We start from the raw sequence: 23,422 nt of genomic DNA on the forward strand, positions 1-23,422 counted from the left end.
ACTTCACGTTCCAAGAGATCCTCTATCTATGTACCTAGTCTTTCTCGCTGTTGGGGATGTGGAGGAGAATGGATAGAATGCAGCAGAAAAAAAGCGGAAATGGCAAAGTCCGATTGGCGGATGGCGGAGCGGATCAGTCAGGAACCTCGGCTGATAAGGGAAGAGAGAGAGTAGCAGGGAGGATCGTCATGAGAGATGAATTGACGTTGATCGATATTATTATTGCTGGTGTAGAATGCACTGGTCACATAGATTGGCAGGATGAACATCGATGTCATCGAGTACAAATGATTAACCTCATTATCTGTCCGAGATGAGACCTACCGCTATGATCTCTCGGACTCTCCTCGGACCCCCTACGCGCTCTCCATAACCCCAACAATCATAACATGGTCAGATGTTCCTCATTCAATAGCACTTATTAGGAACTGCTTCTAGTATGCAATGTGCTTTACTCCTGCAACTGACCGTTACAGCACTAATGCATCCATCTGCACCTAAGTCACGTCGGGGATTTATCACCTCTCACCTTCCACCTTTCAAAGCCATCAATCAATAATTGATCCTCCAGTTACTTCACACTTAAACCATCCTTCCCTAACCAGGATGTATCAACCACCCTTGCTCAGGATCGTCAGGGGCATAGGAATGCAACACTGCAGAACATCCCACCAACACCGCGCCCCTTGATAAGAATGCGGTGCGACGTGAGGATGCTGCTTTTTCGATTCCAATCTGACTCTGTATCTGGCAGACAGTCGGTTTCTGTCCTTCTTTCGTAGGCTACGCCTATGCTGTAAATTATACTTTACTGTCATTCTTTATGTGATATATCCAAGCTTCAGTCGCTCATTATGACTCGTCTATCATTGTTCGTTCTTTCTAGCATCCCCGTGGCTTTGGCCGTGACCAATTCAACATCTCTAGACTACGACGTTCTGCAATACGTCGATCCACTCATAGGAAGTGCCAACGAAGGTATGTTCTCGAGATAGAATTTTGACTGGTGCAGACGATCGTTCCCTGACACTTTTAATAGGCAATGTCTTTGCTGGTGCATCGCTTCCCTATGGCATGGCCAAAGCTGTAGCCGACACGGATTCCCAAAGCAACCAGGGAGGATTCACACTCGATGGCAGCAATATCACTGGGTTTTCAAGCTTGCACGATTCCGGCACTGGAGGAAACCCATCCCTCGGAAACTTTCCATTGTTCCCTTATGTCAAATGCAAAAATGACGACGTCAATGGTTGCGTTTATCCGAAGAAACAGCGCAAGACCGGCTATCATGCGGACTCTGTCAAAGCTTCTCCTGGATACTTTGGGCTGACCATGAACTCCGGCATCAAAGTCGATATGACAGTCTCCCATCATACGTCTCTGATTCGTTTCCAGTTTCCCACCGACAGTGCTTCGAGTCCGCTCATCTTGCTAGATCTCACAGACCTGTCGGATTCAAGACAGGACAACGGAACAGTTTCCGTCGACGCTTCTACCGGACGCATGACGGGCCACGCGCGTTTTCTGCCCAGCTTCGGAAGTGGATCCTACGTGCCTTACTTCTGTGTTGACTTTCAGAGCAGCTCTGCCGTTCGCGATAGCGGGATATTTGTCAATTCACGCGCAAGCACGGACGTGAAGCATTTGAAAATATCTCGGAGTATCAATGGATACCCTCTTCCTGTGAGTCCAGTGGAGGTCTGATTCATCGAAATCATTTTTGACAGAATGCAGGGAGGTGCATTTGTCCGGTTTGATGCTGCTTCGGATATTACCGTGCAGGCCCGAGTGGGTTTGAGCTTCATCAGCAGTGAGCGGGCATGCTCGAATGCTGAATCTGAGATTCCGAATTTCGATTTTGAAGCCATACGCTCAAAGGCTACGGAGGCGTGGCGGGACAAGCTTGCTCCTATTCGCGTGTCCAGAAACGGCGTCAATGCTTCTCTTCTTACCAACTTTTACAGTGGCATCTACCGTACATTGATCAATCCGCAGGATTACACTGGGGAAAACCCACTTTGGGACAGCAATGAGCCGTACTTTGACTCTTTTTACTGGTAGGTTCGGCCGATTTCCAACGCGACTCTCCTAACGCTTGCTAGTTTGTGGGATTCTTTCCGGTCTCAGCTGCCCTTTTTGACCATATTCGACCCTGCATCGCTGACACGGATGGTCCGCTCGCTTATTGATACTCAAAAGCATCTGGGCTGGCTTCCAGATTGTCGTATGTCTCTTTGCAAAGGTATTATCAACATGCCCACGATTACATTCGCGTCGACGCACTGACCAGCTGTAGGGTACACTCAAGGAGGATCCAACGCAGACGTCGTTCTTGCCGATGCATACGCCAAGGGGATTTCCGATGGCATCGACTGGGAAGCCGGTTATGCAGCCGTTCAGAAAGATGCTGAGGTAGAACCGTACTCCTGGTCAAACGAAGGCCGAGGTGGGCTGAACAGCTGGAAATCGCTGAACTACATTCCCGTCGAGGACTTTGATTACATCGGTTTTGGCACTATGACCCGCAGCATTTCCCGCACTCTTGAGTATTCTTATAATGATTTCACCATCTCGCAAATGGCGCGTGGCATGAACAGAACAGACGATGCAGAAAAGTATGAGAGGAGCTCGGGTTACTGGAGAAATCTGTTCCGTGAGGATCAGACTTCGTTCATCAATGGTAACGATACTGGATTCAAGGGCTTCTTCCAGCCCCGATATCTGAACGGCACTTGGGGGTTCCAGGTTGGTCTACCTTTATTGGTCCTCGCGGAATTCGCCGATTGACATGGATGCAGGATCCTCTGACATGCTCAAACATCGACACCAGCGGGAGATCATGCTCACTCCAGAACAACGCAGCAGAGACGTTTGAGTCCAGCATCTGGGAATACCAATTGTAAGAATCGCCGTCATTTCAGCTCTCCAGGCTCACAACTGATCCGACTGCAGCTTCGTTCCTCACGATATGGCCGCTCTCGTTGCCCTTCTCGGAGGGCCGGCCCAATACGTCCGACGACTCGACTATCTCCACGATCAAGGAATCACCTACATCGGCAACGAGCCAGCTTTTCTAACCGTCTTCCAATACCACTATGCCGGCCGGCCCGCCAAGTCGGCCTCTCGTGTGCATTTCTACATCCCCAAATACTTCAACCCAACACCCGCAGGCCTCCCGGGCAACGACGACTCGGGTGCCATGGGCTCCTTCGTCGCCATGTCAATGATGGGCCTGTTCCCTAACCCCGGACAAAGCGTGTACCTGATCACAGCGCCGTTCTTTGAGGTCGTTCGCATCAAGTCGCCGTTGACGGGCCGCACGGCAACGGTCCGCGCCAAGAACTTCGACTCTACGTACCAAAACATCTACATCCAGTCTGCCACGCTGAATGGCAAGCCGTACACAAAGAACTGGGTTGACCATGACTTTTTCACGGAGGGAAAGGAGCTGGTGCTTGTTCTGGGTCGGAACGAGAGTCGCTGGGGAACAGCCGAGGAGGACTTGCCTCCTTCCTTGTCGACTAGGGGAGGGGTCTCTTCTACGGGGCTGAGGCAGAGAATGGTTGATTTCGACTCCGCTCCTCTCCAGTTCAGCGAGTATGGCCACGCGAGGCGAAGAGGTCACTCTTTTCCGTTCGCTTACCGGCACCATGTTGTTGGCAAAGAATTTACCCATGCGTAGTAGTTTGCAAGTTGAGGACACATTGTGAATTTTGCTTCCAGATGACTGCAGTCGCTAGTGTCTAGCCCTTGTTGAATCATGGACGAACGCTATATCATCCCGTCATGTTGAAAATGGACACAAACTGAAAATCTAACTGCCATCGTAACTATTTACATAAGAGCATCATGAAAAAAGAAAAAAAAGAACGAATTCCTCAAGCCTTGGGCCGATAGAACTTGCTCTCCACCCAAGGCATACCCGTAACCGTCGCCTTGCGGATCTTATTCCGCACCATCACCCCGACCTCGGTCCCCTTCTTGTGCATGCCGTTCTTGATATAGCCCATGGCGATATTAGTGCCGCCCAGCGACGGACTCGGCAGCCCCGAGGTAATAACGCCGATCTGCGGGTGCGAGTCATCATTCAGGTCGACGACGACGGCGCCCTCGCGCGCGGGACTGCCCTTCTCGACGGTGAAGCCGACGCGGCGCTGCGAGAGGGTCTTCGCAGGGGATGCGAGCTGCGGGAGGATGGCGGCGGCGCCGTTGAAGGTCGCCGTTGCGGGGTCGCGGCGGTCCTTGCCGACGATCCAGCCCAGGGACGCGACGGGGGGTGTCTGCGCGGTGGAGATGTCGTTGCCGTAGAGGCACATGCCTGCTTCGAGGCGGAGGGAGTCACGGGCTGCGAGGCCAGCCAGCCGGACTTGCTCCGGGTTGGCGAGGAGGAGCTCGGTGATTTGCGTTGGGAGGGAGGGGCAGCCGGCTGTGGGGATGGAGATCTCGAAGCCGTCCTCGCCGGTGTAGCCGGTCCGGGAGATGAGGAGGGGCTGCGGGGTTGGGGTGCCGTCAGGCAGGGTCAGGTGTAGGGAGCGGCAGTTGCCGAAGTAGAGGGTGCTGAGATCGGTGTCGGCGGGGGACGCCGTGCCGTGGGAGCTGATCAGGGGCTGCAGGACGGAGGCGGCGAGCGGGCCCTGCAGGGCGACGAGGGCCCGGTCATCGAGGATCTCCCATTTGATGCTGTCGGCACCGTGGGTCTGCCTGTACGCCTCGATCTCGGCCTGCAGGAAGGCCAGGTCCTCGGTGCGCCGGCCGGCGTTGGTGACGAAATAGAACGCGTCGCCGTCGAGGCGGGTAATGACGGTGTCATCGACAATGCCACCGGTGCCTTCTTCAAGCAGGCAGGAGAGTGTGGAGGAGTGGGGCTTGAGCTTGTCCAGAGACGAGGGAGTGACCTTCATTAGCAGCTCCATGGCTCCGGGACCGCTAAGATGGTGTTGAACCCTAGCCAAGGTCAAAATCAGCTTGTCTTTTGAGATTAAATCATCTCTAGTATGGAGAACACTTACATATGGCTCACGTCGAACAAACTAGCCTTTTCTCTGGTCCAGTGGTGGCTCTCGACGTGACTGAGATCTGAATACTGCAGGGGCATAGAGTACCCCGCAAAGGGCACCATCTTCGCTCCCCGGGCAATGTGCAAATCATACAATTGAGTCTTCTTGACTGGTCCCGAGGCAGTAGACGAGGCATAACGCCGTGTGCCCGCATTTTGGGACTTGACCGAAGGCCCAGCAGTAAATCGGGGAGCTATGCCAGCGGCTGAAGAGCCGCCATCGAGCGGAGATGGGAGCTGCCGCCGGAGGATGTTGGAGCCATTGGCCGCAATGCGGGCGGATTGAGAGACGTATCTGGCGCCCAGGAGGTTCACACCTCGTTGCAAAGGTCGTAGAGCAGACATGATGAGCAGCTGATGCGTAGAAGAAAAGATATCTGCAGAATCAAAAAGCTGAGCAGATAAACGACGGTGGTGAAATTGCGGAGAAGAGCTGCGATAACGGAAAAGTCACGTGGCGATAGGACAATTCCGCGGACAATCGCTGCGATTCGGAATGATTTGGAGTTGTTGGAGATGAGATGCCTTGATCATTATGAAGGGAGAGAACCATTTCTGCGAAGTTACAACATACGCATGTCTAACAATCTACGTATCTTGGCCGTCAAATGGGAAGACTTGACGAAACGGCCATCCTAGGCTCCATTGGAGCGAAATGGTGCCCACATTTGGCCGCGGGATTTATGGCTGCTGGATCCGCGGATCGAGATAAACTAAGCAGTCAAGCAGATTCGAATATCGAACCAGGAATTCGCCGCGCAATGTTCAACAAGTGCAACATACATCATGACTAGCAACAAGCAGTCAAATAGCAGATCTTTGAGTCGTGTGGGCCCGAAGATCCAGCTTCGCGGTCTTCGTCTTTCTCGTTGCCCAATCAAGGGAAGCCGAAAAAATAAACAAGAAAAGAAGAAGAATAAGAAATCATAATCCATTATCGGCGCACGAGAATGCGCTTCCAACGGAACCAGTCCGATAGCTTATAATGACGCTCATAATGGCAGCCTGCATAGGGTCATATTAGCGACACGCTCATGAAAGTGATCGAGAGGAAGGCTCACATAGGTTCCGGGTCCCAAGAAGAACAGTCCCGTCAAGATCAGCCCGATGTTGACGATAAAGCCAACCCAGCCGCGGATACCACGCTTCTTGTAGAAGCCCGGTCCGTGGTCTGCATGTCTCATCCGGAGATAGGCAACGCCCCAGAAGATGAACCCAAAGAACGAATCGAATAGGGCGCTCATAATGGAGAGCAGATCGGAAAAGAAGGGAATGACCTCGGCGATAATGAAGGCCATGATCCAAAGGACGGCAAGGATACCGGTCCAGGCGGCCCATCCGACGACCGTGTGATTGCCCTTGTGGCGTGTACCGTCGAAGAGACGGAAGAAGATGAAACGCGCCGACACGGAGGCATATAGAACTCCGAGGAAGATCAAGGTAGGAACCATGAATGAGAAAGATATCTTCTTATAGACCTCGTTGCCGATGGAGCCGAATGCGGGCGCGGTCATATACTGATTTCCCGTGTAGTCATATACAATGGCGCCTACCAGGCTGAAGACGATGATCTCGGCAACCGTCACGGCCGTAACAGATTTCCAAAAATCCTTAGGTTCCTTCATCTCAGCGATGAAACTGGGAAGTGTAATCTGGCCGATAAACGTGTAACTGATATTCAAAAATGCATTGACACCGGAGACGAACGTGGTGCCTACCACGGGGATTGCGGTCACAGTTGGTTCACCCTGTGCGGCAGTGTAGCCAGCCGGATGATCCTCAATGGCTGAGAAGATGACCGCCAACATGACGGATATGAAAGTGAAGATGGCCGACAAAGTGGCGGCCTTGGACAATCCGCTAAACGTCCGTGGCAGAGAGAACACCAGCGAAACTATGGCAGTCACCAATGACCAGATGATAGTGCACGCTCCATGGTTGGTCATTGTGTTGAGATATTTGGCGCCAACCAAGCAATGCAAGCCCTAAGAGAATTTAGAACCTGCATAGGGCAGGGGAAGTGGCAGTAAGGAGATGAATACCTGAATGAAGGTGTTGTTCAACAAGAACATGACGGCGGTCATATACCAAGCAATCTTGGAATCCCAGAAGAGGTACTGGCCGATGTCGCAGACATCACGGACTTCGGGATGGCGCAAGCAAAACCTCCTAATGGGCATCAGTACCAAAACCACGCGAATATATGACTGTCAAGCATACCAAGTAATCAGGGACGTATACAGCACAATCCCTGCCACAACCACGGTCAAAATTAGACCTGGAACGAGGCCCAGGACGGAATACGACCACGGAAACGACATGATGGCCAGACAGATATACTCGGAAAATAGCAAGGCGGCAGTCTATACACCAACACGAGGTTAACACTTTGCGCCGGCCAAAAGGCTCACCCGGTCGCGATTACCTTTTGCCAGCTACATGTGCGGTATTTGATGGAATTCTCCGCCTCAAGCTCAATCTGCCTACCAACATCGCCGTTCTCCGAATCAGACTGCACGGCATGGCCCTGACCCTCAATATCCAATTGTTTCAATTTACCGGCTGAATTTCGGGCCTGATCGGACACGCTGGACGAGCAGTCATCATTCGGGGGCTTTTCTGAAGAGGTGAACCACGCCATTTCAATGTGCGGACGAACCGCAAATGGAAGCAGTCGGTAGTGTGAGCGAGAGAAGTGATGTTGTAGACCGTTGAATGCATGTACTGCGCCGCTTTAATTTTGGGCGGGTCTATACAAGTATAGATGTTAGTATTGACCAAAAAAGAATGAAAGCCCTGGTAAACCTAGCAGATATGCAGAGATACCACAACATACAAGAAATTTAAAGGATTGATCTTAGGATATTCAGGCGAAAGACGAGATAAGAATTGAACACTGAATAGCCAAAACGTTCACTTGGCGTACTGTTAGCGGCAGATAAGATTACCCAGCGATAAGACGAGGGGAAGACAGAGACAAGATAAGATGTAAGAAGAATCGGCCAAGAGAAAAGGCAAAATCTTGAGTCAACAAGTAAGCTCAAAAAGATGAAGAAGAGAGAAAAAGAAAAATCATATGGAAGGATGATCCATGATCAAGTAAGATTGCGATCATAAAATGCTATTGACTAAGAATAATAATGCCATGGGATTATCCCAACGCTTATGAACCGCCTTATAGACTAGGTAGGTCCTCTACTGCGTAATTTAAGTTACAGTATGGAGGCAGACAGACGCAATGCGGACGGCGAGACCGACAAGAGCAGATCCATAGGCCAGGTCTATGGTCACAATTTAGGCTCTATGACGTGCTCAGCCAGGATTTTCTGGGACCAATTCACTTGCAGCAGTCAAGAGACCCATAGATAATACTCTGTAGGCCAGGGCGGTGACAGTTATGTGTGAGAGAGAGAAAAGACAGCCGCAATAGGCGTAGTACTTGACGTATGAGCTTTGAGGTCGAGGAAGGTAATCATCATGACCAACCTAATTGGGAAATGGACGGCAAGGAATAGATGTGGCGGACAAGGTTCCTTGTATAGGGCGAACCTTACGAGTTCCTGACCAGCTGTACCTGTACCTTTTTGTCTCTCCCAAGACGACCAAATCCCAACAGGTTTCATTCTCTTTCATAATTACTCCATACCTACATCTAATACCAAGACATTTACACTGTACATTATACTGTAGATTCTTACAAGATAGCAGAGATTTCAACCCAACAGTCCACAGCAACAGGCAAAAAGCCGCGACTGCAAACAACCATGCATCGCCAGGGGATGCCGCCATTGGCCCATGCTCCAGTGCAACCCTGCTCATACATCACCAATCAGCGCTAGTCCTGGACGTGGCGTGTGGGGCCGCCAGATCGTGCCCCGCCCCGCACGCCGCATCTGGAAGTACCGGAGTGGGAAATTTCCACCCTCCACTCTTCACTCAAATTTGCCATATGGGAAGTGAAGAACACGATGAAATCTCTGATGGCGGATAAGCACTAAGGTCTAGGAGACCATGGTGCGGAATTACTAGGCTGCGCAGAGGTCTCAAGATTCCTGATTTCTCAAGTTGACATCTGTTATTTCCACGCTAGGTGCTAGACATGATGTATGTTACGTCAAGGTGCACGTGACTCTAGTACTGTCAAAGAAACACTCCCAAGAGCCGCAGGAATGAAGATCATGGCCTAAAACCCTTGAAAGCCACGTGGTATAAGATAGACTTTTGTGGTATCTATATGCACTTGTACATACATCTCCGTAAACCCGTACCTGAACATCACATCCCCTCGTCCTCCCCGGCCAGCAAGGCTGCATAGTCGTCCGCCGATGCAAATGTTGGCAGGTGCTTGAGCTTGCGTCTCTTCTTCCGACCAGATGCCTCGTCCTCTTTGGGAAGCTCCACGCCTCCAAGCTCGATATCGGACGGGAGCTCCTCGTCACTGTCGACGAATGCTTCCTCGTCCGATGCATCCATGTCGAAATCGTCTTCCTCGTCCAGGGCCTCCTCTTCCTCCTTGTTCTTGCCCTTGGCCTTGCTCTTGGTAGGCGGCTCCTCGGCTTCGGACCCGGTAGCAGCATCGAGGTCTTCCATCTCTTCGTCGGACTCGTCGTTGAAGACGACGCCACCGTCGCTCTCAGCAGCCTCCTCGTCCTCGTCCTGATCATACGCGGACTCGAGATCGTCCAGGTCGAGGTCGTCGTCGCTATCGCCGGCATCCTCCACGTCAGGCCGCGACTTGACAAGAGCTTCCCAGATCTCCGATTCAGCATCGCTAAGCCCTTCTGCATCCTCTTCACCGCGCGCCCCGGCGTCCTTGGCCTTCTTCTTCTGGGCCTTGTCCTTGCTCCTCTCAACTCGGCTGAAGTATTCATGGAAGAAAACATCTTCCGCTGCCACATCCTCGGCCTTCTTCTTCCAGAATGCATCAGAATTGGCTGGTAGATCCTGGCTATCTTTGGCGGTTACCACCAGCCGGTCCTTCGCGTCGCTACCAGCGAGTGGTTGCATGATTGAGCCACCACGGGTGGTTGCGGACGCCTTGGGTGTTCGGTAGATGAAGCGGTCAAGGAAGTGTGTCAACGTGTGAATTGTCATGTCCGGCTTTCCGCTCATCGGGTGGTGGTCCAGAAGGTGGGCGGCGTTGACCGACACAGACGGATGGAAATGAGACAAGTACGGTAACTATAATTTCTGTCAGCTTTGCTCCATCGGATGCTGAGGTGCCAGCAAGGTGAGGTCCATCTTACCAATTCCCACAGACAAGTCTTGTCAGCATTGCTATGTTCCGGATCCCGCTTGCGGGGATCGTATCGGTTTGAAGGTTTCTGTTGCTTATTTTCGGGAACTGCAGCTTGAGCTTGCTCCTCATCATCCTCGTCAGGCATGTCTCTGAACACCTCTTCATCATCGCTTTCATTATCCTCTGGTTGATCAAACAAAGCCTGAATACCGGTGAAGGTCTTCTCCAGTTCGCGGATAAGATAAAAGACGCCGCAAACGAAAGCCGGCTGATGCAGACCAAGGACTTGAACGATCCGCTTGACAAAGGCCTTGACCCGTCGGAGGTTCAAATCGTTCTTCAAAGCCTTGAACAACAGGTTGAGGTATAGGGACTGCTTCGAGGAAGTGGCAACTCGTGGGTCGAGAAGCGATTCATAAAGAGTTCGGTAGAAGCGATCAGCTCCCACTTGATGAGATGATGTGAGTTGTTGAATGAGCATCAGAGCTTGGATGCTAGTGTTGAAGTTGGAAGAGTGCGTGATACGGAAAAGGGTATCGATATGCTTGGAAAGTCTGAGGACAGATTAGCTCAGCATCGGGTCACAGTAGACGGTAGACATACCTGTCAGTATCCGAGCTCGTGAAAGGATAAGCTCGGTTAACACCCGTCAAGACTGCAGAAACCAGCTTGTCACGCATTTCTTCCTCCTGTGCTTGACTCTTTGCTGGATCATCTTTTCCTTTGCCCTTCTTACCCTTACTGAATTTGCCTTGATTCTTGCCTTTGGCATCCTTGACAGGCTTCAGAAGAGCAACAAAGAGCGCAAAGTATATATCCAAGAGCTTTAGGGCAACACTCTCCTCCTTCAAACTAAGAACGGTCTGGTTCAAGGTAATGATAGCGTAGTACTTGGCGTGCTGGCTCTGGCCCGGCCGGAAGAGGACCTCTTCAACCGCCTTGATGATGGTTGGTTTCATCAAAGGATGAGCTTGCTCAAGTTGCAAAAGCAGATAAGAAGCTCTCGAGGCAATTTTCCTGGCCTTGTCGCCGAGTTTGTTGACCAACAACCGCAACAGGTTTGCTTCCTGCTCCGGCTTTTCCTTCAGCAGCTCATAGACATAACTCACAGCTCTGGAGCGCGAAAACTCAATCTCGTCGTTGCACCACACTTCCAAGATTTTGAGAACCTCAAAGTATTGATCCTTCAGGAAGTGTTCATATGCCCACATGATGAGATGGCTGTTTTGTAGACCTCCAGGAAGAGGGTCACCTTCCGACCATCTGCTTCCAGCTCCTTGGAATGCCGCCATGAGGGCTGGCTGGTTTCCAAACGGCTTCAATCTCCGATCACTGGGAAGCAATGTACCCTGAGCAAACATATCTTTCAGCGATCTCAGAACTTCCACCGCCTGAGCTCGACTGCGCTTCTTGCCCAGACCAATCAAATTCTCAAGTTGCTTGGTGTTGTGCACTGGCGACTCTTGCACAGCAAGCGTCAAAGCTGAAATCTTGTCGCTGAGGGTACCGGTCGACATGATGGTGGTGTAGAATTTGTGAGAGGAAGAGGAAGATGCTTGTTGCGCCTCCGAGTACATCTTAGTCTCCTTCTCAACGAGGGAGATGGCATAATTGTGAACGCGTTCCACCAATTGACGGGGCAAAGCCTTCGCTTGTTTTGTGGTCGATGCAATTGGAGGGAGAGCCGTCGCATACCAATCAGACCGGGGAGGGATAGTCTATCCACTTGATTAGTACGTTTTTTTAGAGATAGGACTCGGATATACTCACTAGTTTCGAGAATTCTTTGGGGAAGATATTCTCGGGTACTGGCCCTTTGGCCTTCTCCTTCTTGGGAGGCTCGGTTTTTCTGGCAGCTGGTGCCGAAGAGGCTTCCTCCTTTTCTTCTGACTGATCGCTGTCCTCGCTCTGCTGAGCGTCGTCTTCCTCCTCTTCTTGTTCCTCCTCCTCGTCCGCTCCTTCCGAGTCAGATGCGCCAGCCACCTCGTTCTCGTCTTCAATGTCGTCGGGCACAACTTGACCAGCAGCAGCTAGCATTGCGGATAATTCCTTTCTGAGCGAATCGTCGTCAGACTTGTTCTTCGACTTCTTCTGTGTCTCTGATGCGACTTCCACTTCAGACTCGGATTCCACGCCCGCCAGCAGATCAAAGTCTTCTTCGGTACCACCAAGTGCCAGAATTTCCTGCCGCAAAGTGTCATCCTGGTTTCCGCCGGTCTTCTTCTCTTCCCTGGCGATCACTTCTCCGTTGCGGTCACGTTTCTTTCCTTTGTTGTTCTTGTCGCTCTTGATTTCACGCTTCGGTTCAGACTTCGGCGCAGCTTCCTTTTCCTTCTTCGGCGTAGATTTGTCCACGTTCTGAGTCTTTTTGTTCTTCGACTTGTGTTGTTTGGCAGCCTGCTCGTTCTTCAACTTTTGTTCGATTTTCTGCCGCAGACCAGCAAATGCACCCTCCTCAAGCTGGGAAAAAGATTCCCCAGCAGACTTGGAATCAGCCACTGGGACTGCATTTGCTCCGGTGGAGCTCTTTTCTTTGCCCTTGGCCATTGAAGCGTTGTGAAATGGCCAGACAGACAAAACGCTCGTGGTTGACTTCCTCCAACTTTTTTTTTCTGCCACCCGAAGACGAAACTTGCGGAGATGCTGTTGGCCGCCGGAGAATAGTTTTGCGGTCCCCGAGATGCCGGATGCTTGGACCATGCCTATGGAGTATTGTCTTCAGCATCAGTTGCAAACATGGAAGAATTACATGATAATGTGATTGTATAATGTTGCATTGACTCTTATTGTTTTCACATATATTTGATTTATTGACAATAATTCTTTGTCAATCCATGATTTCTGGGGTTCGCCCGATCCCGGGCCGCTTTTCGAGGACATGTCGAGCATACTTGGGGACGATTCGATTAAGTAGAGCTCAGAAATGCGCGTTTCACGTATTATTCCCAGAATCTGGTCAGTTGTTGCTCAAGTACTGAAATATCATAGGCGGATGGTAGAAATCGTGTCACCAATTTCTGGATTCCGACGGGAGGCATCTCGAAAAAGCCCTCCCAAGGCGAAAAAGGTATAGTAGTGTTATAGTCGTCTTTTCAAGAACAAAGGTCATTGACTTGGATCAGAGGATGCAAACGAACTCTTGATCCGAGGAGGCTTCCTCCGACAGGTAAGCTGCCTTATGTCGGGATGCTGTAGACCGCTCTCTGACTGTTATGATAGGCCTACTCGGGAATATTTCATATGTTACCGCTCGGATTGCGGGTGCAGGAAAAGCTAGAGCGTCTTATTGATAAGCATATGCGATCGGTCGGTGTGTAAAAATTGTTTGCTTTGCAAAAATTCTTTCATTGACTTTGTTACTAGGTGCCTCAAAGGTATCTCTATCGTCTATATCTTCTCAAGAGCTCTGGGAGCAGTCAGGTCGTCTGAAAGAAGGTTCAGAGGTGAATTTCGTCCACCTTTATTGGTGTTTCACACTAACTCAAGCATACAGGTCTTCAGATTTCTGGACCGGAAAGAGTCTCGTTTCCTTCTTGCCCCTACTCATGAAGAAGAGATTACTACGTTGGTGGGAAGCCTCATAAAGTCCTATAGAGACCTCCCTTTACGCGTCTATCAAATCTGTAAGTGAAATAGTGTCCTCTTGATGAACATCTGTGGCTGATGTAGTTACCATGTAGCAAGGAAGTATAGAGATGAACCACGACCGAGGCAAGGTCTGCTTCGCGGGCGAGAGTTCCTTATGAAGGATCTCTACACGTTCGATTATAGCATTGAAGAAGCCTTGAAGACATACAACTTAGTGAAAGCGGCTTACAAAAACCTTTTTGATGAGTTGAAGATACCTTACCTAGTCGCTGCCGCAGACTCAGGAAATATGGGCGGGAGCCTGAGCCACGAATTCCACTTTCCCAGCTCAAAGGGCGAAGACACAGTGATCAGCTGCTCAAATTGCGACCATGTCTACAACGACGAACTCGCAGATGGAAAGGCTCATAACATTGAGGAGACTCAAAACACCAGTGCTGAGCAAGTATCAGGCTTCGACACGGGGGCTACTACAACTGGAGATAACCCAACCGTCTCAGTTGGCTTATGGATGGCGATATCAAGAGACAGAGAGACTCTCCTGCGGGGGTGGTACCCCAAGTTCTCCATGCGCGAAGCAAACCAAGAACCCGTGGAACGCGAAGTCAACTCCCATGCAGTCAAATCTATAGCTACCGCAGCCGGGGTTGATATCGACCTTAGCGTAGAGAATCCGCTTGAACAGTGGGTCTCACAGGTCAAGTCAGACAAGAATTCTGGTATCTCCAAACCCTCTGAGCGTCCACAGGTGCTGGATCTGTACGACGCTCAGGTAAGAGTATACAAGCGCCCACCTCTAAGTGACCTCCTGGAGAAGGTCAATCGAACCGCGGACGAGATTGATTACTCCATGCTCGATCGCTTCCCTGGCACAAATCGAGCGCTGAACCTCGTCAAAGTACAAGATGGCGACAAATGTACCAAATGCGCAAAGGGTTCATTGAAGACTCAAACCGCTGTTGAACTCGGTCACACCTTCCACCTTGGCACCCGGTACAGTGAAGTGCTCCAGGCATCCGTTATGGTCGATCGATCGCTATCCGGGGGCTCTCAATCCAAAGACCAGCTGGTGCCCATGCAGATGGGTTGTCATGGAATCGGCGTCTCACGCATGATCAGCGCCGTGGCTGACAGTCTCGCTGATTCAAAGGGCCTCAATTGGCCCCGAGCAATGGCACCTTACGAAGTAATAGTCGTTCCCGGGAAGGGACTGGAGACAGAGGCAGAGAAAGTGTACGACTCTATCGTCTCGAATCCCATCTCTCCCATCGACACTATCCTGGATGACCGCGACAAACCGATGGGATGGAAACTCGGGGATGCGGACTTGATCGGATACCCCGTGATCGTCGTGGTCGGGAAAGGATGGAAGAAGGCGCAGACCCTCGAGGTACAATGCCGTCGCTTGGACAATCTACGCGAAGACGTGCCGTTGGATCAGCTGCCGTCCTTCGTGCAGTCCCTACTAGAGCGACTATGAGCATGGCTAGGCAACCTGAACCCATCCAGTCTGCAAGTCTGCACGCAGAACCATGTACTTATATTGTAAAATGAATGTACACTAGCATTTTAATCAATACCCCAATCTCAATCCTCTGCGATTACAGCTGGTCCGATAAAAGAATGGTGCGTGGTGTTACCCACATACTAGTAAAATTGTCCATGCGGCCACTATCTCCACGCGCCGCAATCAACCATCCGAAAAAAGCACCCATCTGGTCCCATCAATCAATCAATCAGTCGAAGCAGACCTCTCCAGCTCGGTCACCTCAAATAAACCAGCACAGTGCACCGAGTCATCTCCCGCTTCCGACCAGAAGCCACGGCTTCCTCCCTCTTCTACTCAAAAAGACCATTTACCAACCATCTCCACCAAAATGCCACCTGCAAATACCCCCGCATCCGACTCTTCAAGCTCAGGCGGAGCTCCCCCAGGCGCCGGTAAGCTCACTCCTCCCTTTCATGTGCCATTATTGGACGTATCCCATACTGCACGTTCCAATCGAAGAGCCTAGTCTAAAAGGAGTGTCCACAGTGAACATCGCATCCCTCTCCGTGCCTCAACTCCGCGCCCTCCAAACCCGCCTCACCTCGGAGCTTGAGCACCTGACCTCCTCGCATCAGAAACTGCGCGCCGCGCAATCCAGGTTCCGTGATTGTGTGCGATCCATCAATGATGGGGTCGTGGGGTCGGAGAAGAAGGGAACAGCTGAAAGGGATGATATACTGGTTCCTCTGACGAGCTCCCTCTATGTGAGAGGTAAGCTCGCGGATCGAGAAAAGGTGCTTGTTGATGTTGGGACGGGCTTTTATGTTGAGAAGGTTTGTTGAATTCTCCTGCAAGATCACATATTTGAGGGCTAAGTTGTCTTCCTCGAACAGACGGCACCGAAGGCCATTGAGTTCTACGAAGAAAAGGTCAAGGGTTTGGAAACCAATTGTGTCGAGCTAGAGAAGATTGTACAGACTAAGAGTGCTCAACTGAGGCTCTTTGAAGATGGTAAGTATCAATGCCTTCTACGTGGACTTGTTCGATAACTAACTGGCTATTCTAGCTCTGAGACAGAAGATGCTAAGCGGCGAAGCCGTCCCATCTTCAACCGCAGCTGCTGGTGCAGGCTAATTCCGTCGCATAACATCTGTGACAAGAAAGGGCGCTTATGGTACAGTCTCCGGAATAAAATGAGTTACCATCCTTAGGATTATATGATACCTGGTGCAAATCCATATGGATAAGAGATAACAGGACCCTTGTTTCTATGTAGGCTAAGTACAATCTGGCGCAGCATTGTCATATTCCCCAGATCGCGACTCAGCAAAATGCGAATCAGAAAAAGCATCTGGCTTACGTCACAACCGATGCAGGCTTCTCTCTTAACTGTTTGAGCTGCTCTTGCACAAGGCGAGGATTGTATTCAAAGCATTGGAACGTCTGTTTCCAGGTGTTAGTGTCCTCTAACTCGTCCCGTCCGCAGGCGCAATTTCTCCATTAAGGTCCTTATACGAGACTACCTAGACCCATGAATTTTATTTAGCTAGAAATCGACCGCGGCAACGGAAAGGGAAGGCTAGCGCTTGCATTACGCATTCTGAGAACAGAATCTGGCGGACTAAAGAGCTCACTCAAAACAACGTGCCGAGATCCGCGTCCAACAAGACACGCATTTGAGGGCCGATGTTGACATGCTGGCGATTTTGACGTGCAGTAATGGCTTCATCAGACTTATCGCTCGAAGGGCTCTTAGGGACTCGCTGCTTCACGTTTTCAGAGGAAGCCTTTGTTGAGCCTAGCAGCTCCGCAACCCGTCTCACCAAAGCAATCAACTCCCAGAATCCTTCGTATTTGCCTCCGGTGGTCTCTTCTATGGGTGGAAAGAACGTGTTCAGACTGGGACTGTATCTTGCCGTATGTCCAAGCGGTATATTCGCATGCTGTCCGAGCAAGTTGTCCCAGTTTGGATCGAAGATCGATGCACCCCAAGAACTTGAGGGGACCTCGGAGATTGGACCGGTGATGGCGGCAGAGTTCTGTCCACCGTACCCTGGCGCAGTCGTGCGGCTGTACTCATCGTAGCGGGCGATCTCGAGGATGTACTTGGTGTTCTTGAGTCGGTACCTGATCGCTGTCTTTTCTACAAATCTGGACACTGGGGCAGAAGCTGGGAAGACGACCTTCCTTTGTGGCTTTGCGGAGATGTCGTTGATGTCCGCAGTGCGTCGGAAATTGATAGAATGAGAGAAAGACCTCAGTGCGGCATTGATGGAGGATGTCTCATAGAACTCGAGGGATTTTATTTCAAGCTGCCAGTCGGATCTGTTACGCATGAATCAGTTTGGAAATGGATACCGCAAGGTCAAAGTTGGCTTTACCTCTCAAAATCGATGATACCTATCTGGAGAGGGGGCCGCTGGTCGGCAGAATGGCCGCTCTTACGTGGACTGAGCCAACGTCGTTGAGTTATTTCATACTCATGCGCACCAGGACTTTTGGCAAACTCTGCTTCTAATCGAAGCAGCGCATTGTTGGATCCCAGAAACTCAAAGTTCACTGAGAAAGCCGGTTCGGCATCAGAAAGGTTTCCTGTCACGCTGTCGCAGGGTTCGAGAATATCGGTGGCCTTGAAACATCTGGCAAGCAGCTCATCTTTACCAAGGTTCAGTCTGTACATTTCACGGGAGTTGGTTATCAGTCAGTTATCCTTCTGCGTTCGGGTGGTGGTCATACATACCCTGGGATCAAGCGGCCCTTTGTTTGCTCATGCAGCAACATTTCTCTAAACTCTTCAAATTGATACGATGGCTTCTCTTCCTTGGGGAGACGGTATTCATCCAGCACAAATGATCCGAGATTGATACGCATGCGCAAATGACCACGAACGAAGGCAACGCCACGCAAAGATCTCTCGATCGCCTGGAGAAGACGAGCATTGTTCTTCGATTGTATCAAGGCGGCTCGGATCTCCCATTGCTCGAGGTCCTTGGGGCGGGAGCCCTGGAGGCGTGCTTTTCCAAACTGCTTGTTGCGCTCCATGACGATTGCTTCTTTCATGGAGGCTGGCGCAGGAGGCTCAACAACATAAACCTTGGACTTGACATTGCTATTGGCAATGATTTCACTCCACTTGGTCCTCAAACACTGCACTATTTGTCTCATCGTATCCCAGGATTGTCCACAGGCGCAAATGTAGGCTGGCATGTCCTTTGGGACGAACAAGTGACAGCCGAACTTCGCCCTGATTACATCTAGAGCCTCTAGTTGTGGACCGAGGGAGTCAACAAGAGACGGGCCTTCTCTTGGCCATAAAAAGAGCATCTATGGGGACACGGAGTTAGATTGCAAAACCAGGCTGCACTGTTTCAAGAACTGACCTGCTCCGGAAAAGTCGAAGGATTCTCAGGGGCCTTTCTGAGCTGCTGTAATATGTGTTCGCGCCTTTCCTTCAACTCAACATCTGCCTCCTTGTTGACGGAGTGTGCGTTGATCTTCGCCCACTCAAGCCTTTTCTTGGCTGGAACGGAGGGACTGGTGCACTTTGCAATGATTCTTTGAAGATGCTCCTTTGCGGAGGCAATCTGAGACGGTTCACCCCAAAGAAATATAGCCTGTTCGCTATGAGTGAATGCGTCTTGACCGGGGCGTTTTCGAAACTGGCTTCGTTAGTCGGATGACTCACCTGGTCTGTATAGGCGGGCGGCTTTACGAAAGCACCTGTCTTCTTGCTAATTTCCTCGAACACCTCGTGACGGCCTTGAGAGCCGTGAGAGCTCCGTCCGGTTATTGTGGTCCTCGCTACTCCGAAGAACCTAAGTTGAGATCCATGTTAATCTTCAACCCCATGAAGAGAGACCGTGATTTGCCTACTCGTATTTGATGGATCCAAATAGAGCTGGTAGATTCACAACACCTGAAGGAAATTGGAGTGAGTTCCTCGCGCGTATGAAGTGGATATTGTACCGACCGTTGGGCTGCGCTCCATTACGCCATTTGGCCTTCGAGGGCGAGTCTTTGAAGAATTGGTTTGAATATTGTCGCGTTGTGGTCTGTCGAACCGCAGGGCTTCCCCACGCTCTCAGCGGCCGATCAATACCTCTTATCTGTGCAGTTTGGCTTTTGGGAGTCATCATGCCGCGAGTGGTGGATCCTTGCTGGGTCTGACCTTGAGGCTGCTGTTTCTGTGGTTCGATTCTTGAGGTCATATTGGATGGAGCTGTCCGATGAGATTTAGATGACTGTTTCATTCGACGCGACTTGGATGTCTTCAAGTCGTAGCCTGGCAACTCCCATTCTGCAGATCATTGTCAGTTAAAGCTCGATTTTTGCGGTTTACACGATTTGAGGAACGGATATTTTATTCTTACCAGCTGCTCCTCCAGGCTCATGACTGCTAGCACTTAGTGGTTTGGACATAGATGTTGCTAAGCGTCGACTTACTCTCTCGCCATCTCAGAAAGAATCAATGGAAGTGTTCAACGGGAGGGATCAATAGTTAAGAAAGCTAATGGCAGCATGTGATGCTGAGTGAGACTGAAACTGACGCAGCGACGGAGTTGAATAGTGTAGTGACAGGGGAGAAGGATCAAGAATGAATTAAAAGTGAATGGATATTAGCTAGTGAGGTGGTGATAGGGGATCAGTGAAAAAGTAGTCAAGACAAACAGGGAAGTTGTGAAGAGCAAACAGAAGAACTTCCATAAGCAGAAACAGCACCTGGGCTGTTGCCTATCAGAAGGAAAGCATCAGGATTATTGCCAAGTGATTAACTTGCATTATGTCTTTAAAGGAGCTAAGTACTACGTAGTCTTGATCAGAAGTACCTGTCTATGAAATGCTGAGATGGCAGAGACGTACAGCTATCAAACAGATTACTTCTCATACAACCATCAATCATTAGGTAGGAAATTGGGCTTGTATGTATCCTTAAAGCGTATCCCAATGCCCCGTACTGCTAACTAGCTGTCGTTTGACTTCACTTCCAGTGCAAGTATAAGCGAAAGTGAGTTATTTTGCTCGAGACTTGAGCCGTCCAAGTATCGGAACCATTTCATCAATATGTAACTCTTTGTAATAGCATATATACTAATGGCTCAATGCTTTCAAAATTAATATGCAGTCTATATCCAAAAAGATACCAGAAGGGTGATTGATTCGAAGTAGTGAAAAGTGAGGTAGCACAATCAAGTTGTATACAAGACCTTTTAAAGAAGTGGTAGTGCTATGATTTTCATTGGTGGACGGCCTAGCAACCACACTAAGCCCAAACAGGGTCAAAGTGGACAACGCGAATTGACGCGTCTTAAACTCTTTCTTGGGCTTCAACGCCGAGAGAAGGCCAGACCTTGCAACCCATTTTCGCCGTACAACCCAATTGAAGGAAATGGCCGTGCCCTCTGGTGGTGAATTTGAGAGTACTCCTTCTCGCAGGCGCAGTGCTCGACAACGAGCACAATTATGGATGACCAAAGGTGGTCTAGTGCGCGATGATTCCGACGACGAGCTGGGGGATGAGGATCTCCCATGGCATTGGATCTATGACGCTGAAGAAGAAGACACCAAAAGCAAAGACACGACACCGGCCACCGATGAGCCTGAGACAAAGTCGGCTCGCAGACGCGCAGCTCGCCCTAATGCGAAGCGCCGACGGAATATTATAGGGGCGCGGATGGGTTCCTTCGAGTGTCGGTTGGGTCAAGTCGTGCTACTGAAATCTCCGGAACCGGGAAAAGATTGGGTCGGCATTATCACTGATTTTCTAGAGGAAGAAGATGACGAGGCAGAGGATGGGGTGGTCAAGTCGGTTAACATCATGTGGTTGGCGTCCCCGGATGAGTTCATGTCAACCAAAAACAGGCGCAGGGCGGACGCTTTGCCGAACGAACAATACCTGACAGCAGACTTTAATGTCAACCCGATCACGTCGATCAATGGTAAAGCTACCGTGATGTCCAAGGACGCTTTCTTTGCCAAATATCCGGACGGCACGCCGCCAAAGGGCAAGGAGGAATTGGCCGAGTTCAACAAATGCATTATCTGCCGGAGAGGCGTAAACCAGCTTCAAGGCAGATATACCGACGAATTCATTTGGGAGGACGTGTACCGGGAGGATAAGGTCCATGACCTCATTACCATGGTCAAGGACGGGTTGAAAGCGGCCAAAAAGCGCAAGCATGTCGACGACGATGTGAGTCCCCCTAGCCCCCCTGCTCGCGTGAGAAATGGTTGCTCACGGAAATGCTCTCAGTACATTGATACGAAAGAGGACGAGGATTTTGCTCCCTCTACACCTCGAAAGAAGCAGAAAGTAGCCTCGAGTACTACTCCACAATCGCGACGCAAGAAAGCCCTGACCACCCCGTCGCACAAGAGGTACGAAGTCATATCTGACGATTCTGGAACAGAGAATTGACAAGCTACTCCACAGGATCGTCGTTAAGAAGCCATTAGAGTTCACACCACTTGGAACTCGAGTTTTGCCTCCTTCTCATTTCGATTCACCTTATCGGCAAGCACGTACCCTACTGCATGTTTCGACCGTACCTACATCACTTCCTTGTCGAAAGACAGAATTCGACACTGTTTATAATCACCTCAGTGCAGCAATCATGGAAGGAACTGGCACCTGCATTTATATCTCGGGAACACCTGGGACCGGCAAGACAGCGACAGTACGTGAGGTGGTTGCTCAGTTAAATGCTGCTGTTCTTGCTGAGGAAATGGACGATTTCATCTTTGTTGAAATCAACGGAATGAAAGTGACTGATCCTCATCAATCTTATTCATTGCTCTGGGAAGCGCTCAAGGGTGATCGCGTTTCTCCTTCCCATGCGCTTGATCTCCTCGAAAGAGAATTCTCGCATCCCTCCCCCAGACGAGTGTCGTGTGTGGTCCTCATGGACGAGCTTGATCAGTTGGTCACAAAGAACCAATCAGTCATGTACAATTTCTTCAACTGGCCTGCCCTTCGTCATTCACGACTTATCGTTCTTGCTGTGGCAAACACCATGGATCTGCCGGAGAGAACGTTGAGCAACAAAATATCCAGCCGTCTCGGGTTGACTCGCATTACCTTCCCTGGTTACAAGCATACAGACCTCATGGAGATCATCAGCACTCGATTGGCCAATGTTCCTGGAAACATCGTCGATGCGGATGCCGTTCAATTCGCTAGTCGAAAAGTAGCTGCTGTCAGTGGAGATGCTCGCCGTGCATTAGACATCTGTCGACGCGCCGTGGAAATTGCAGAACAGTCCAGCGAGGCTGCAAAGATCGAGGATTTTGATGCGGAACAGAACGGAGACGACAACGAGTCCCTGCCCCCTACTCCCAGCAAAACTCCAGCACGACGACAGAAGTCCACTAGCAAGCAAACAGTCAAGGTCGAGTCGCCTCAAAAGAACACAGCCCAGAAGCAGACTGCTGGCCGAGTCACCATCGCTACTATCAAGCAAGCCATCCAGGAAGCCACCTCCACCCCACTCCAGCAATCTCTCCGCTCCCTTCCGCTGTCCGCAAAGCTGTTCCTCGCTGCTCTACTGGCCCGTGTTAAACGAACCGGTATTGCTGAGTCAACCTTCGGCGATGTGATCGACGAAGCTAAGAGAATCGCTGACGCAGCAGTTGCAGTCGCCAGCACAGGCATCAAGGATTTCTTGCTCGCTGGGAACAACGGGGGGCGGGTGAGAGCTCTTGGCTTTGCCGCTATGGAGCTCATGAACTCCGGAGTCCTTGCCTTGGAAAACGGGGCAGGAGTCAAGGGCCCCCTAGGCGGTTCTGCCATTCCGAGCAGAGGCGACAGAAGCGGGAAGGTGAGGCTTAGAGTTGCACCAGAAGATGTTCGAGCCGCGTTCCGGGAGGACATTGAGGCGAAGGGATTGGGATTGGGTATGGACCAGTAAGGGTTCGGACTTGCATTTGTCGGCGTACCCAGGTATTGATTTGTGACTGTCTGTACAAAGACTGATTTGATAGCAAAGATACCCTTAGCTCGTTTTGAAGTGCTATAGATCAAGAAAGACTCAGAACCAATATAACTTGATTGATC

At 50.6% G+C, this 23,422-nt stretch overlaps 9 protein-coding genes across 9 annotated transcripts; 5 read left to right on the forward strand and 4 right to left on the reverse strand.

Annotated features, from left to right (window-relative positions):
• Positions 1 to 854: 854 nt before the first annotated feature.
• Aud_008477 (glycoside hydrolase family 92 protein) lies at positions 855 to 3,682 on the forward strand (the record flags this gene model as incomplete). The annotated part of the gene is made up of 7 exons (XM_043293352.1): positions 855 to 978; positions 1,040 to 1,683; positions 1,735 to 2,057; positions 2,103 to 2,242; positions 2,297 to 2,745; positions 2,799 to 2,899; positions 2,953 to 3,682. The coding sequence occupies 7 exons, from the start codon at positions 855 to 857 to the stop codon at positions 3,680 to 3,682; spliced, it is 2,511 nt and encodes an 836-aa protein (XP_043149287.1).
• A 196-nt stretch (positions 3,683 to 3,878) lies between these two features.
• On the reverse strand, positions 3,879 to 5,401 carry Aud_008478 (glycine decarboxylase subunit T; the record flags this gene model as incomplete). Its single annotated transcript, XM_043293353.1, has 2 exons — positions 3,879 to 4,944; positions 5,010 to 5,401. The coding sequence occupies 2 exons, from the start codon at positions 5,399 to 5,401 to the stop codon at positions 3,879 to 3,881; spliced, it is 1,458 nt and encodes a 485-aa protein (XP_043149288.1).
• Positions 5,402 to 5,980: 579 nt separating this feature from the next.
• On the reverse strand, positions 5,981 to 7,697 carry Aud_008479 (putative neutral amino acid permease; the record flags this gene model as incomplete). The annotated part of the gene is made up of 5 exons (XM_043293354.1): positions 5,981 to 6,061; positions 6,118 to 7,041; positions 7,099 to 7,225; positions 7,277 to 7,419; positions 7,482 to 7,697. 5 exons carry the CDS (start codon positions 7,695 to 7,697, stop codon positions 5,981 to 5,983), a joined length of 1,491 nt encoding a protein of 496 aa, XP_043149289.1.
• A 1,634-nt stretch (positions 7,698 to 9,331) lies between these two features.
• Positions 9,332 to 12,842, reverse strand: Aud_008480 (RNA-binding ribosome biosynthesis protein MAK21; the record flags this gene model as incomplete). Its single annotated transcript, XM_043293355.1, has 4 exons — positions 9,332 to 10,237; positions 10,303 to 10,849; positions 10,899 to 12,013; positions 12,066 to 12,842. 4 exons carry the CDS (start codon positions 12,840 to 12,842, stop codon positions 9,332 to 9,334), a joined length of 3,345 nt encoding a protein of 1,114 aa, XP_043149290.1.
• A 287-nt stretch (positions 12,843 to 13,129) lies between these two features.
• On the forward strand, positions 13,130 to 15,363 carry Aud_008481 (putative proline--tRNA ligase AIM10; the record flags this gene model as incomplete). The annotated part of the gene is made up of 7 exons (XM_043293356.1): positions 13,130 to 13,231; positions 13,284 to 13,362; positions 13,418 to 13,461; positions 13,515 to 13,605; positions 13,659 to 13,738; positions 13,789 to 13,918; positions 13,976 to 15,363. 7 exons carry the CDS (start codon positions 13,130 to 13,132, stop codon positions 15,361 to 15,363), a joined length of 1,914 nt encoding a protein of 637 aa, XP_043149291.1.
• Positions 15,364 to 15,760: 397 nt separating this feature from the next.
• Aud_008482 (prefoldin subunit 5) lies at positions 15,761 to 16,506 on the forward strand (the record flags this gene model as incomplete). Its single annotated transcript, XM_043293357.1, has 4 exons — positions 15,761 to 15,824; positions 15,919 to 16,205; positions 16,266 to 16,383; positions 16,439 to 16,506. The coding sequence occupies 4 exons, from the start codon at positions 15,761 to 15,763 to the stop codon at positions 16,504 to 16,506; spliced, it is 537 nt and encodes a 178-aa protein (XP_043149292.1).
• A 500-nt stretch (positions 16,507 to 17,006) lies between these two features.
• On the reverse strand, positions 17,007 to 19,826 carry Aud_008483 (uncharacterized protein; the record flags this gene model as incomplete). Its single annotated transcript, XM_043293358.1, has 8 exons — positions 17,007 to 17,697; positions 17,754 to 18,044; positions 18,113 to 18,696; positions 18,753 to 18,956; positions 19,058 to 19,187; positions 19,339 to 19,669; positions 19,743 to 19,765; positions 19,816 to 19,826. The coding sequence occupies 8 exons, from the start codon at positions 19,824 to 19,826 to the stop codon at positions 17,007 to 17,009; spliced, it is 2,265 nt and encodes a 754-aa protein (XP_043149293.1).
• A 932-nt stretch (positions 19,827 to 20,758) lies between these two features.
• Positions 20,759 to 21,787, forward strand: Aud_008484 (origin recognition complex, subunit 1; the record flags this gene model as incomplete). Its single annotated transcript, XM_043293359.1, has 1 exon — positions 20,759 to 21,787. One exon carries the CDS (start codon positions 20,759 to 20,761, stop codon positions 21,785 to 21,787), a length of 1,029 nt encoding a protein of 342 aa, XP_043149294.1.
• A 196-nt stretch (positions 21,788 to 21,983) lies between these two features.
• On the forward strand, positions 21,984 to 23,276 carry Aud_008485 (origin recognition complex, subunit 1; the record flags this gene model as incomplete). The annotated part of the gene is made up of 1 exon (XM_043293360.1): positions 21,984 to 23,276. The coding sequence occupies one exon, from the start codon at positions 21,984 to 21,986 to the stop codon at positions 23,274 to 23,276; it is 1,293 nt and encodes a 430-aa protein (XP_043149295.1).
• Positions 23,277 to 23,422: the final 146 nt, after the last annotated feature.

Source organism: Aspergillus udagawae (genome assembly GCF_001078395.1).
Source record: "Aspergillus udagawae IFM 46973 DNA, scaffold_6, whole genome shotgun sequence".
Classification (NCBI taxonomy): Eukaryota; Fungi; Ascomycota; class Eurotiomycetes; order Eurotiales; family Aspergillaceae; genus Aspergillus; species Aspergillus udagawae.